The 13,724-nt window shown below is 45.1% G+C and overlaps 1 protein-coding gene across 1 annotated transcript; it reads right to left on the bottom strand.

The window, feature by feature from the left end:
• Positions 1-6,118: 6,118 nt before the first annotated feature.
• On the bottom strand, positions 6,119-13,009 carry Msmb (microseminoprotein beta). Its single transcript, XM_051143326.1, has 3 exons — positions 12,850-13,009; positions 10,850-10,952; positions 6,119-6,293 (listed from the first exon to the last, which is right to left on the bottom strand). The coding sequence occupies exons 1-3, from the start codon at positions 13,007-13,009 to the stop codon at positions 6,164-6,166; spliced, it is 393 nt and encodes a 130-aa protein (XP_050999283.1). The 3' UTR covers positions 6,119-6,163.
• Positions 13,010-13,724: the final 715 nt, after the last annotated feature.

The following is a 13,724-nucleotide window of genomic DNA, read 5'->3' as shown; positions in this document are numbered from 1 at the left end:
CCAACACAAGACGCTGTCCAAATATTAGGTAGCAGGGAGCACAGCTATTCAGTGTGGGGACTGCTGTGATTCTTGACATCTCCATTTTAGTGAACTAAGAAGTCCCTCTTTCCACCGTTGTCTCTGTCTTGTCCAGCTTGGTTCTCCGGTTTGTTCTGCCAGCAATGTTAGTCCCTTTGAGCTGTTTGCTTTGCAAGTCACCAGCACTAGAAACCTTCCCTGAGCAAATACAGCATTCTTCACTATTTCCAGCCAATAGAACTGTCATGCTGCCTTCTTGTGCCTACTGACATCTGTCGAACTTATTTTTATAAAAATGTGTTTTCGTTTTTCTTAGCTTATTTCTTAGCCCTGCTATCACACCCATAACTGAGACTCTTTTTTATAATACAAGGATTCACAACCCATCTTGAGCAGTTTAAGTCTGTTCTTAACCCTCTATGCTATTTTGTCTTACTCCCAGCATTATGGGAATCAGCATTTAAACTAAACAATAACCTTATGCCTACAGACATCTATATAGGTTTCCAGTATGAACCCTTTAACACAGTGGCTCTCACCTTTCCTAACACTGTCATCTTTTAAAACAGTTCCTCATATTGTAGTGACCTCCAACTATAAAATTATTTTCACTGCTATTTCATAACTATAATTTTCCTACTGTTATAAATTATATAAATCTCTCTTTCTCTGTTTTCTGATGGTCTTAGGTGACCTCTTTGAAAGAGTCATTCAACTCCTGGGGGGGGGGGGTGTCAAGACCCACAAACTGAGGACCACTTGGCTCAGCACATGATGCCCTTGTTAGATCTGCTTTCTTAGCCTCAGGGCTCTTCCAGCTTTGAACATCCCAGCACTGTGCACACAGGTTGGTATCATCTGCACCTTGGCATTAAGAACCCTCTGCATGTGGCAGAGACAGTTGGATCTCTGTGAGTTTGAGGCCAGCCTGATACACAAGCAAGTCCAGTACAGCCAAGGCTACACAGAAAAACCTTGTCTTGGGGAAAAAAAAAAAAAAAGAGGGGGCAGGTGGCGGAGCACAGGGGCTGGGAGCAGTGGAGCACACCTGTAACCTCAGCACTGTGGAAGGCAGAGACAGGTGGAGCTCTGTGTTTGAGGCCAGCCTAGTCTACAAAGTGAGTCGAGGACAGCCAGAGAAACCCTGTCTCGAAAAAAACAAAAAACAAACAAAGAACCCTTTCCACATGCTCTATGTGGGACACAGTTAGCAGAATGAGAAAGGTGCCCATAGCATTGTACCAATGCTTGCTTGAACTCACCAGTGGTTTAATACATCTGTATCCATAGATGAATAAACAACATATTAGTGATCAAATTCACAGCAACCACTACAGTAAATATTTCTGATATAAACATAATTAACTTGGTGTTGTCCCAAAAAGACTGTAGTATTAATTTAGGAGAATAATTTAGAAGACGACAGTGTTTCTAAGACAATTATTCTTTTTCACTCAGTACTGGGGGTTAATGCCCAGCCTGGAATATGCTATACAATGCTTTAACTCAGCCACACCCTAGCCCTTGGTGTCTAAGAGCTCCACGTAGTTCAAGCTGCTCTTGAACTCAGCACTCCACCTCTTGTCTGGACTCCCAGAACCCTGGCAACAACACCCAGATTAACTTAATTCCTTTTTTTCAAACAAAACAGAACTGGTGAGGGTGTCACCACAGAAATCATAATCCCAGGGTGAGTGCTGAGGAAGGCTGTTTTTAAAACTGAAAGACTCAAAAATCTTAGTTCCATAAACTCAAAACAACAATGAGTTTGTGAGTTAAAATGTGTGCTGTATTTACAGCCAGCTCAATATTTCCCCTCAGGCTTTGCAGTAAGTACCAATTCCAAGGGACAGGAACAAAAGCAAGGGAGGCTTTCAGTCCTGGGTCTTCAACTTGAACCTCTTGCCCCAAGAGAGACAAACATAGGAAAACAGGCTGCCTATCTACATCACATGAGAATCCCATAAATCTCTGGCTTTAGATGATAACTATCTTGCGGGTTTTCTCTGCAGAAGCAAACAAGAGATAAAACATGTTTCCTCGCTAAAGCCAGAGGGACGAGCAATAACGCCAAAATAAAACTCCAAACACACCAGACGAATTATTTTGGACGCTGTAATTGCCCACGCATTAAGACTGCACTACTTACTGGCAAACAAGCAAACCCCATTTAACCTATTTTGTCAGCTACTCATCAAACACTGAACCAAACTGCTAGGTCTGTAGGGCCATCGAGGTAATGCCAAACGGGGGGTGGGAGGGACGGGGGGACCCGAAGCTCAAAGCCCCGAGCCGATCCTAGTCCCCAAGAAAAGCATCTTGATTCCACCGCACAATCAAGCCAACCTGGAGTAAGCCGGGCATGAGCACTGGGCAGTCACTCATGCTACAGAGCACTTACACAAGGGTTACTTAGCTCACTTGCCTGTGATGCTGTCTAGCTCAGGAACTACATAAGCCATGCTAGAGTCTGGGGTATATAAACTCTAAGTTTACAAACAATGACTGATAGGTCAGATCTACCAGTCACAGAGGACAAGCTGAGAAGGACAATATGACGGCTCCTCTGACAGACAAGCATGCAAGGCACTTCTGGTGATACTCCCCAGAACAAGAGTGCTCAGCTTGGCAGCTAGTATAGACTTGACAAGATTAAATATGATACCTACAGTCACAAGCTCCCAAGTCCAAAAGTCTGAGTCTAGTTGCGTCTTAACCTTTTGGCTAAGATCCAGAGTGAGCCTAAACCCCTCAGCTGCACCAGGTATTTTGAAGGGGCCATTTAAGGTTTATGCAGTCACTCAAGTATTTAAGGTCTTGAACTGCAAGGCATTGTTGTCCCTGAGAACACAATGTTGAGTCTGCCATCTAGTGGAGACTTTGTGCTACTGGTTCATAGACAACTTCTGAAATGAGAGGCACAGTTAAAAGGTGACTAACAGGATCAGTGACTGTCTATAAGTGCCTATTGTTATGTTAACCCTGTGTGGGCAAAGCACCAGAATATGATAGCCAAGAGAGAGTCCTAAATGGAAAAGGAATATGTGCCAGAACACCCAGAGTTTTATAAGACCCTTATACGCGATCCATGAGATTCCCAGTAATCTATGCTGGTTTAATAAACTGGAAATGGGAGTACGTCCTGAATACTTCTAAACTCAGATACAATGTCCTCTTTAAGAAGCACATTCTCCTTTCTGTAGCGCAATGACTTTTCCACTTTTGAAAATATTTCCTCAAAGGAATAATGCAGCTGCAGAGACTTAGACATAAGTCATCATCAGACTTTAATCACAAGACCTTACATGCCTAGGTTATTTTCCTAGAGACTGAAGGACTAAGACCCGACAGAAGAGGCAAAGAAAAGAAGCAAACGTAAGGGCTGTTAACGGGGCCAGAGGCTATACATTATCTCACTCGTCATCACAATCCTGCAGGCTAGCAAGTCTTCGCAACAGCAAATCAGCTGGGTGTGGTGGCATGCACCTATGTAATCCTAGCAGAGCCACGAGGACTCCAGCAGCTTGACTCAAACAAGCAAACAAACCAGGCTGGAAAGACGGACGGCTCAGCGGTTAAGAGCACCTGCTGCTCTACCAGAGGACCAAGGTTCAGTTCTCAGGACCTTCATCAGGCGGCTCACAATGGCTTGCAGTGGGATCTGAGTCGAGCTTTTTAAACAAACAAAAAAAATCCAAAGAGCAAATCAAGTATCTTGCTGAGCAGTACACAGTGAATAAATCTTGCCACACCAGGGTGAATTGTTTTCCAAGGTTCTGATGTACTTTACAGTTCAGAAATGTCACAGTGGGATCCTAACAGAAACAAGAGATTGCCTGCCCCATACACAGTTGGGGAAGTATATTCCAAATAATCTAGTGGGTGGTAGAAAGTCAAGTCCTTCCAAAAGGAAATCACGATGGTGAGCCTTACCTAGTAAACAACACTAGTAAGAGAGCGGTATGTGCTGAGGGTCAGAAAACTCCAGCCCATCCTCCCAAGTTCCAGCCTGTAGCACTTAAGACTGTACAGTTCCCACCAAAAGGACTTAGTTGTCTGAGCCAGGAGCATGCCCACTTCTTACATTACTATATATATCCTCAATAACCTGAGTTTACAGCATTTTATAAACGAGTGCCCAGGCAATGAATCAATGACCCTGAAAGCTCTCTCTTCTTATCAACAGAAGAAAGAAGGAACGCTACTTCGAGGGACTGTCAGGAGAATTACATGTGATGTTAAGTAATACTGTGTCCAGGACGTAGCCGGCCTCCTGAAAGCATTCCACCTTGCCAAACCATTAGGAATAGGAGCAAATGTGCCCCGGATCAGTAATGGAAAACAGGCCCACCTGGGACCAGAGTCCCAGGCAAGAGACAGAGAAACGGGACTGTCACCATGGAAAACCCAGAAAAGGAGAACGTAGGGAAAGGGATGGAAAAGAAGCATTCAGGCTGCAACGGTGGCCTAGGGACAGGAGGGAGGAGAAGGGGCAGGCCCGGCGCGTAGGCGAGAAGGAAGAGGTGACGGACCCGGGACGAAGGGAAAGATAGGAAGTCGGGCATTGCATGACAAGGGGAAGGAGACGTGTTCAGCTCCAACGGGAACTGGAACGGGAAAGGGAGAGGTGATTGGGCCCCGCGCGCAGGCAGGTAGGGTAAGTGGCCCCGGACCCCGCGTGTCGGGGAGAATGGAAGGCAGGACAGGCCACAGGCCGGAGACAGGCAGCAAGACGAAGCGTGCCCGCCGGCCGCTCACGTCCTTACCAGCTGGTAGCGCTTCTTCCGGGGATCCGAGCGGACCTTGGACCGACCCAGACACTTAGCCGGGAAGGATCGGGACCTTGAAGGCAGCGTTCTCGCGATAAGTATGGTCTTCCTATCTCGCCTCTCGTTAGGGTTCTGACAGTTTCGCGAGATTTCCTTCCGCGCCTGCGCAAAGCGCTTCACGGGTTCAACGTGGAGCCGGGCTGTAACTTTCCCTGCCCACTAAATCTGCGTCCTTTTCATGCCTATCAGTAAGTCAATTTAGTATTTTGAAGATGTGCTATGCTGGAGAGAGAAATATGCCAGGTAGGCCTCTCAGACAAAATGTTCTCACAAGTTAGATTTTATTTAACTGTAACGTTCATGTGCAAGAGTACATGGCAAGATACAAAAGGCCTTATATCTCATGGCTCCGTTATTACACAAGTCAAGGCAAACCTTTTTTTCCCCCAAAACGTTTTGAATTGACACATACTAATTGTACATATCTATGAGGTACAATGTTAACTTTCGAAGTATATAAACAATGGGGTGGGGCAGGTGTGGGTAATTGCACTATTCATCATGTCTTTGTATTGATAATACAGAAGCTCCTCTCAACTAATTATTTCTTAAATAGCTAATCTGGGGGTGGTAGCACCTGGCTGCAATCCTAGCACTTGAGAGGAGGGAACAGGAGTTCGAGGCCAGCCTCCACTGCTGAGAGTTTGAGAGAAGAGGGAGACAGAGATAGCAGATGATTACTATAATCAGCGTAGTTGTCCCACTGTGCTGAGAATATGAGCTACTATTTTCCTACCTAAGAGGAAGGAAGGATAAGCTTGAGTACCAAGGGCAGAAAAGAAGTCCAGTTTTATTGTGAACACGTATGCTTTTTTTCCCGTTGTAAACCAGAAACAACACAGGAAGAAAAATCCAACATAGCAGAAGTGGTGGAAATGGACATAGACCCCATAGGGAAACACACAATGCATGAAACCCATTTGAGCATGGGATGATACTGTTAACCTGTACCACGTCTTGTTGGGTTAATTTGTTTGGTTTTCTTTTCTTTTTTTTTTTTTTTTTTTTTTGTCTCCTTTAAAATTTGCTTGCTTTATAACATGCATTAAGTCAACACAAACATAATTGACGCATGTATTTATTTATTTATTTGCATTTTTGAGACAGTGTTTCATTGACAGATTTATTTATTTATTATTTATTTGAGTTTCTTGAGACACAGTTTCTCTGTGTAGCCCTGGCCATTCTGGAATTCCCTCTGTAAACCAGGCTAGCCTTGATATCTGCCTGCCTCTGCTTTCCCAGTAATTGGTAAATTTAAATCATACAAAATATTCAAATGTTGCTCAACTCTTGGCCCACTAGAAGCACATTTACATTACCCAGCTACGGACAATACAGGCCTTTTGAGGGTTCTCCCGTTCCACCACACTATAGCTGCAGTTTTCTGGGTGGAATATTTTGTGACACTTCTTTTTGTCATAAGACGTCGGCATTTGAATTCTGTCAATGAGACAAGAAGTGGCCCATCAGAAGGGGGAAGACATTTATTCACAGTCCTGCTGCTCAGACATGCTCTGTGCAAAAAGCAGACCACACACTTTTCCAGATGTCTGGGGGCTCCCCTCCCCAATGTAAGGGCATTACTTGACTGGAAGGCACAAAGTATAGACTGAAGGGTTCTGTTTCTGCCTGTGTGGAGCCAGAGAGACCATCCCTAACATGAGTCCTACGTTCTACCTTGCATGCACTGAAGGACACTGGGATGGCCTGACAAGCTCAGGGGAAGGCTGGGTTACTCTGGGACAGGGTCCTCACCTTGCCTTTCCCACCCTCCCTGTTCAGGGAGTAGACTGTGAGAGGGGAAGGGTTGTCCCAGCCCTGTGTGGTATCTGATTAGAAGAGGAGCTCACCCAACCAACAGGAGCCAGGGAAAAGCTACGGAAACAAACCTTCCTGGAAAACCCACCTGCACATGGACAGGCACACACAATTTTAGGAGTCATTGCCGTCCAAGCACAAGTATAGGCTTGGGATTAAATTGTCCTGCCAAGCCCAGCATGGCGGCACATATAGTCCTGTCACTCACAAAGTAGAAGCAGGGAGATATGAAAACCAGCCTCAGCCGGGCGTGGTGGCGCACGCCTTTAATCCCAGCACTCGGGAGGCAGAGGCAGGCGGATCGCTGTGAGTTCGAAGCCAGCCTGGTCTACAAAGTGAGTCCAGGATGGCCAAGGCTACACAGAGAAACCCTGTCACGAAAAACAAAAAAACCAAACAAACAAAAAAAGAAAACCAGCCTCAGCTATGTAGTGATTTTGAGGCCAGCCTAGGCTACAGGAGACCTTGCCTCAGAAGACAAAGATATGGGCTAAAGAAATGTGGTCAGTGGCCAAAAACAATTTCTACCCTCTCAGCACCAATGTCCGTTAACTCCCAAATGCCTCCAGCTGCAGCTCCAGGGAGTCAACACTTTCTTTTGGCTTTCATGGGAATTACACATACATACATACATACACACACATAACTAACTAAATAAATAAATAAATAAATTTTAAAAATAAGTCTTTTTTAAAAACCAAAAAATAAACTGCTCTGCCCAGAGTGTATAAAAGCAGCCATTTCAGTGTCCCTTGTAACAGTTTCTCCTTACTAAAGAAAACACGGAAGCCGGCGTGGAGGTGCATGCCTGTAATCCCAGTACTCGGGAGGTAGAGGCAGGCGGATCGCTGTGAGATCGAGGCCAGCCGGGTCTACAAAGTGAGTCCAGGATGGCCAAGGGTAACACAGAGAGACCTTGTCTCAGAAAAAAAAAGAAAAGAAAGAAAGAAAGAAAGAAAACACGGAATTGTGTCCTAAAGAAAAAAGACATTTCAGTCCTCTCCCCCAAGTTACTTAAAACCATTCATTGATCGCAATTGGTTCTTAGGACATCTGAATTTGCAGCCCTCCATGAGGACAGATGCAGAGGCGATGGCAGGAAGTTGTATCACAGCTGACCAGGGCACCGGGCATTCAACCCAAGCCCACGTAGCCCAAAACCATAGAAACATTGCCCTGTGAGTAGAAGCCCCCCATGGCATCATGCCTTTGGCTATAAGAGTCTGGTTTGATTCTTTTTAAGCCTCACAGTGGGTTACTTGTAGTGTATAGCATTTTGAAGACATTTGATGAGATAGATGGTACTAATGCAGAAATATTAAGTAAAAAAAAAAATAGAGCAGCAAATTGTAATATAGCCAGTAATGTTGGTGCATACTTTAATCCCAATCCTTGAGAGGAGGAAACAGGAGGTTTGAAGTCTGAATATACAGTATATATCGTGAGATATGTTGCAAAAAAAAAAAAATGTTTTAAAGTCTGATTTAATTTGTAAAGTAAGTTTTGAAGTTTAGTTGTAAAAATGTATAAAGAGAAATAAATTACTGTCTGCGGTTTGAGTGTGTTTACTTGATTTTTCTTCCTTTCTTCCTTCTTTCCTTCCTTCCTTCCTTTCTTTCTGAGACAGAGTCTATATAGCCCTGACTGTCCTGGAGTTCACTATGTAGGACAGAGATCTGCCAGACTCAGCCTCCCAACTGCTGGGATTAAAGGCATGTACCACAGGCTTTTAGCTCCTGCCTTAAAAAAAAAAAAAAGATGGAGGTCTCAGTATGTTACCAAATCTGACTTAAAATTCCTGAACTCAAAGCTGGGTGTGGTAGTGTACAACTTTAATCCTAGCATTTGGTAGGTAGACACGTAGGCAGATCTCTGAGTTCAAGGTCATCCAGGTCTGCACAGTATGTTCCAGGCCAGCCAGAGCTACACTTTGAGTTGCTGTCAAAACCAAACATCAAATGTCTGAGCTCTAGTGACACAAGTATCTTAGCTTCACAGGTAGCTGGAACTACAGTCAGGCACCAGCTCAAGATGAACTGTCATGTCACTAGAGGTAGTAATGTTTACGCAACACTGTAAAAGTATTTAATGTAAGTCAAATGTATACTTAAAGTGGTAAAATCTATATTATGTATCTTTTACCATGAGAAGCAGGACTGAAAACTAACCCTACTCTTCACCAAGATCCAAAGTAGAACATACACACGCGAAAAAGAAAGAGTGAAATGAGTAACACGGCTCTAAAAACAAACAATAAGGAGGCCCTGAGCTAGTTCAGTAGGTAAAAGCGCATGCCATGCAAACCTGAGTTCAGTTGCTGGAATAGAGGAAGGTGGAAGGAGAGAATCACTACTGAAACTGCCCTCTGACCTCGACACACACACACACACACACACACACACACACACACACACACACACACCAACAACAACAACAATAAAACCATTGGCACAGTGGTACTGCCTTTTGTCCCAGTGTTGATCAAGCTGTGCCCACTCAAAGTTACTCCATGCTGTGCAACACAGTGCACTTCAGGCCATGCCTTGCTGTGGAAGAACCCATTTTATAAGCTGCATTTCATTTCGTTTGTGTTCAGAGGAGGAGGCAGGATGCCTTTGCACTTGCCGTGCGTGTAAAAATCATCCACCTAGCACCACCCACAAGACACACATCACTGAACAACTCAAAAGTGAAAAGGATTCTATCCCAAGGACTCACAGAAGCGTGGGAAGAGAGGACTGACTTCCCAAAGTTGTCCTCCAACTCCACCACTCCATCTGTATCCCGGTGCTGAAAGAGAACTCCGGACTGTCCTGGGAGCTTCCGTCCCTGCTGCTAAAGCCCCTGGCTGCCCATTCACCTGCTGGTCCATCTAGACCAGCTCAGCATTTAGCCTGCATGCCTTCAGTAGCCCAACACCTCAGCTGGGAAGCTCAACTTGATCCCGAGGCTCCACTCTAGCTGAACCTCCAACAGGTTCTCTCTGCCTCTCTATCACCCTTCTGCCTGCCTCCAGCTCTTTTCAACACTTGCAACTCTGCTGCACTCTGTCAGCTTCATATAGCCATTTTGTAATATACATACATACGTACGTACGTACATACATACACTTATTGTGTGATGTGTAAGTATGATCAGAGAGTTAACGGTAGTAACTGAAGTTGGAATTTTAAAAAAAAAGGTAGGGGCTGGAGAGATGGGCTCAGTGGTTAAGAGTGCTGCCTGCACTTCCAGAGTCCTGAGTTCAATTCCCAGCAACCACATGGTGACTCACAACCATCTATAATGTGATCTGATGTCCTCTTCTGCAGATAAAGCACTGCTATACAATAAATAGGTATGTTCTAGTGATTAGCTATCATGGGACTGCTTGGCAAAGTGTAGCCCCCAAACCACACACACACACATGCACACTCACAAACACGTAAGTAAATGTAATTTTTGTTAAAAATGAATTTGCTGTTATTCAATAAATTCTTATAAATAAGATACAAACATGTCTGTCTATGCTTTTTACACAGTACATACTGACTGAAATATTGGAATGAGCCAATGGCAAGATGAAGTTATAGTATATAAAAACAGGTTTAAAAAAAAAATAAAAGCAGGCTTATTGGAAGTGGCTCTTTGTTGCCATGCAGGAGGAAGGAGGGAGGAAGGGAAAGACAGAGAGATGTGGGAGAGAATAGGAGGAGAGATAAAGAGAGAGGAAAGCTGGGGGTGGGCCTTTAATCCCAGCACTTGGGAGGCAGAGGCCAGCCTGGTCTACAAAGCGAGTCTAGGACAGAGAAACCCTGTCTCAAAAAAACCAAAAAACAAAACAGAGAGAGGGAGGGAGGGGGGAGGGAGGGAGGGGAGAGGAGAGGAGATCAGGAGGGGGAGAACCAAAATTTCTGGATTATAAAGGCCTCTGGAAGAGGGGAAGGCCCCCCTGGGCTAGAGAATTCAGGGTAGAGGGCAGGTATGCCAGCCATCCCCAGCAGCAGCCCTGCAGCAGGTAAAGACCAGCGGTTGCCTGAGATCACACACACATTACATCCAGCTCACACAAGAGAGCCCTTGCGCCCTGGAGCCTGAAGGCAGGGCCAGCTAAGGAGACTTGGTCTCAAAACCAAAGCAAGCAGACCCCCATGAGGAGCGCCTGCCTGGGACAGTCCAGACCAGCGGCTGAGACTTACATACTGCAGCAGGTAAGTAAATCTTCTTGACAGAGACACTCAGTACAGTCCTTCTTCCAGGTAGAGTTGATGGCGTGTTTTTCACCTTCAGTATCCACACATTCTAAAACAATGCAAATCCCGGAGTCATGCAACAGGAAGAAAGTCTGTCAGTCACAGCCACTGGTATGTGACTGTAGGCAACTGTAAAGGTGTCAGAAACAAAGCTTTTGCCATCAAAATGGCTAAAGTCCAGCGCACTACAGTCCTGTAGTCCTTGCCTCTGATAATACTTTTTGGTTGGTTGGTTGGGGTTTTATTTTTTCCCCCTTTGGTTGGTTTTTATTTTTGCTTTGGTTCTGTTTTTGTCATTCTTTAGACAAGGTATTTCTGTGTAGCCTTGGCTAGCCTGGAAATCACTATGTAGACCAGGCTGGCCTCAGACTCATAGATTCAACTGGCTCTGCTGGGCTTAGAGGCCTGAACTACCATAGGCAACATGCCCAGCACTCTGGTGTTTCTTAAGCAAGTTTAAATCCTCCTAGATTTTATTTCAGAACAAACATCAGGGAGTAAATAAGACATTATTTTCTAATCTAGTAGCTATTAGGGGTTGCTGGCAACAGAGGCCCAGTTTGTCTCTCACGATGCTTCCCCTGTGCACCTAGCATTGAGAATGACTGACACAAAGCAATACCAGTAGAGAGAAGTGATTCTCTATGCTAGGAGCATAGATGAAATCAGAGCCTCTGGGTGGAGCCCAGCCTGTCTTGTTTACCTTGGGTTGGGGCAGGAGCTGGCAAAGCATGTATTCCAGACAGATATCGGACTTCCTATGTGCTTTTTAAAAGATTGATTATTTTATATATATGAGTGTTTCTCTTATACGTACGCAAGGCTGCTACATCATAGCTACAGGACCAGAAGAGGGCACAAGATACCCTGAAACTAGAACTACCAGCAGTTGTAAAACTGCCAGTGCATGCTGGGAACCGAACCTGGGCCCTCTATAAGAACAGCCAGTGTTCTTTACCACTAAGCCGTCTCGCCAGGCCCTGCATTGGACTCTTAATCTTCCTGTCTCTGCCTCTTGAGTGCACGGATTACAAGGATGCGCCATCACATTTCCTTTACGCAGTGCTGGGATTGCGCACAATACCTCAAGCCCTGTACCAAGAGAGCTGCATCCTAGCCCTCTGCCTTGTTTTAAAATGTTCATCCCAGATGAGAACTGCGGCCTTAGGTCTAGGTGATGGACGTGTTCCTGAAGGACAACAGCATGCACATTACCCGGAGCTTTCAGACCTGCAGTGAATCACACCTGTCTTGGGCTAAGGGATACGACTTAGTTTTTAATTGTCAACTTGATACAGCCTAATGTCATCTGAGGAATACCTTCAAGTTCTTGCTTTCTCCCTCCCACCCCCCACCCCACCCCACCCCCCACCCCGACTTCTCTCAAAAATAAACTGTGATCTAGAAGTGAAAAGCAAATAAATTCTTTCTTCCCCTAAATTTGTTTTGATTATGGTGTTTCATCACAGCAGCAGAATAAAGCAGTACAGTATTAAAGTGCTTGCTTGGTATATATAAGACTCTCAGGCACCATTCACACCAAACACCCGAAAGCACGCACGCACGCACGCATGCATGCATGCACTCGCTCTCTGCGTTTAAACAAAACTACAGGCATGATCGTGCACATTAACTTTTGAATGCTGCTTCTTAGCCCTGACTGCATGGGAAAGTGAGAGAGTGTTACTGTTCAGCCCTGGCCCCCAGAGATTCCTACTCAGCTGTTCTTACAGGGGGCCAGATTGTGGTCAGTTTTGAAGTTCTCTAGGCAATGTCAACTAGCAAGACTTGGGAGCAGCCTTACTGTGTCTGTGTCTGCCAGGCACATTCCTTCCTCCAGAGTGTACTCCAAGACTTCCCCACCTGCCGTATGTACCAGGTCATATCTACAGGTTGTATCTACCAGGCTGGAATGGCATTAAACATGCTGGGAAAACAGGCTTTACCTTTAGATGGCTGCTTTGGAGTTCCCTGCTCTTTGTCAAAAGAGCATTGTGCGTTGGATGCTGTCACCAAGGTGGCAAGGAACAGAAGAAGGCTCCCCAGCCAAGCTTTCTGCGATGCAGGGAAAGGGAGAGCGCAGAATGAGTGATTCCTGGAGGTCATCCTTGACTGACCAGTCAATAAGAGCCCGGCTAAACGCTGGCAGGAAAGGCAGAGTGTAGAACAGCTGCTAGGCACCCCAGCCTCGCAGTCAGAGACTAAGACATAAATTAGTCATGTAAAAAGAGAAATCATAGGGAGATTTATCATGAGGCAAAATTAAAAGATAAAACAATAACATGAAACCAGATGGTGGTGGTGCATGCCTCTAGTCCCAGCAGTTGGGAGGCAGAGGCAGGCAGATCTCTGAGTTCGAGGTTAGCCTGTGCTTCAGAGTTAGTTCCAGGACAGCCAGGGCTACACAGAGAACCCCTGTCTCAAAAAAACCAAACCAAATAACAACAACAAAAACAAAACAAAGCAAAAACAACAACAAATTGGGGCTGCAGAGATGGCTCAAAGGTTAAGAGCACTGACTGCTCTTCCAGAGGTCCTGAGTTTAGTATTCCCAGCAACCACATAGGGGCTCACAACCATCTATAATGAGATCTGGTGCCCTCTTCTGGCCTGAAGGCGTACATGCAGGCAGAGTACTGGATATGTAATACTCTTCTTTTTTTTTTTTTTTAATAATCTTTTTAAAAAAAATAAAATTAACATGTACCCAGATGCAAGTAAAATACAGCAGGAGGTCTGCTGGAGGTGAGCTTGCAGGAGATATGGCTGCGAACGTAGTTTAGCATCAGAGTGAAACCATGGCCATGAAACCAGGAACTTC

This window comes from Acomys russatus, chromosome 3 (assembly GCF_903995435.1).
Source record: "Acomys russatus chromosome 3, mAcoRus1.1, whole genome shotgun sequence".
NCBI lineage: Eukaryota > Metazoa > Chordata > Mammalia > Rodentia > Muridae > Acomys > Acomys russatus.
Note: the sequence above shows the minus strand (reverse complement) of the source record. Positions and strands in the feature narration are given on the sequence as shown.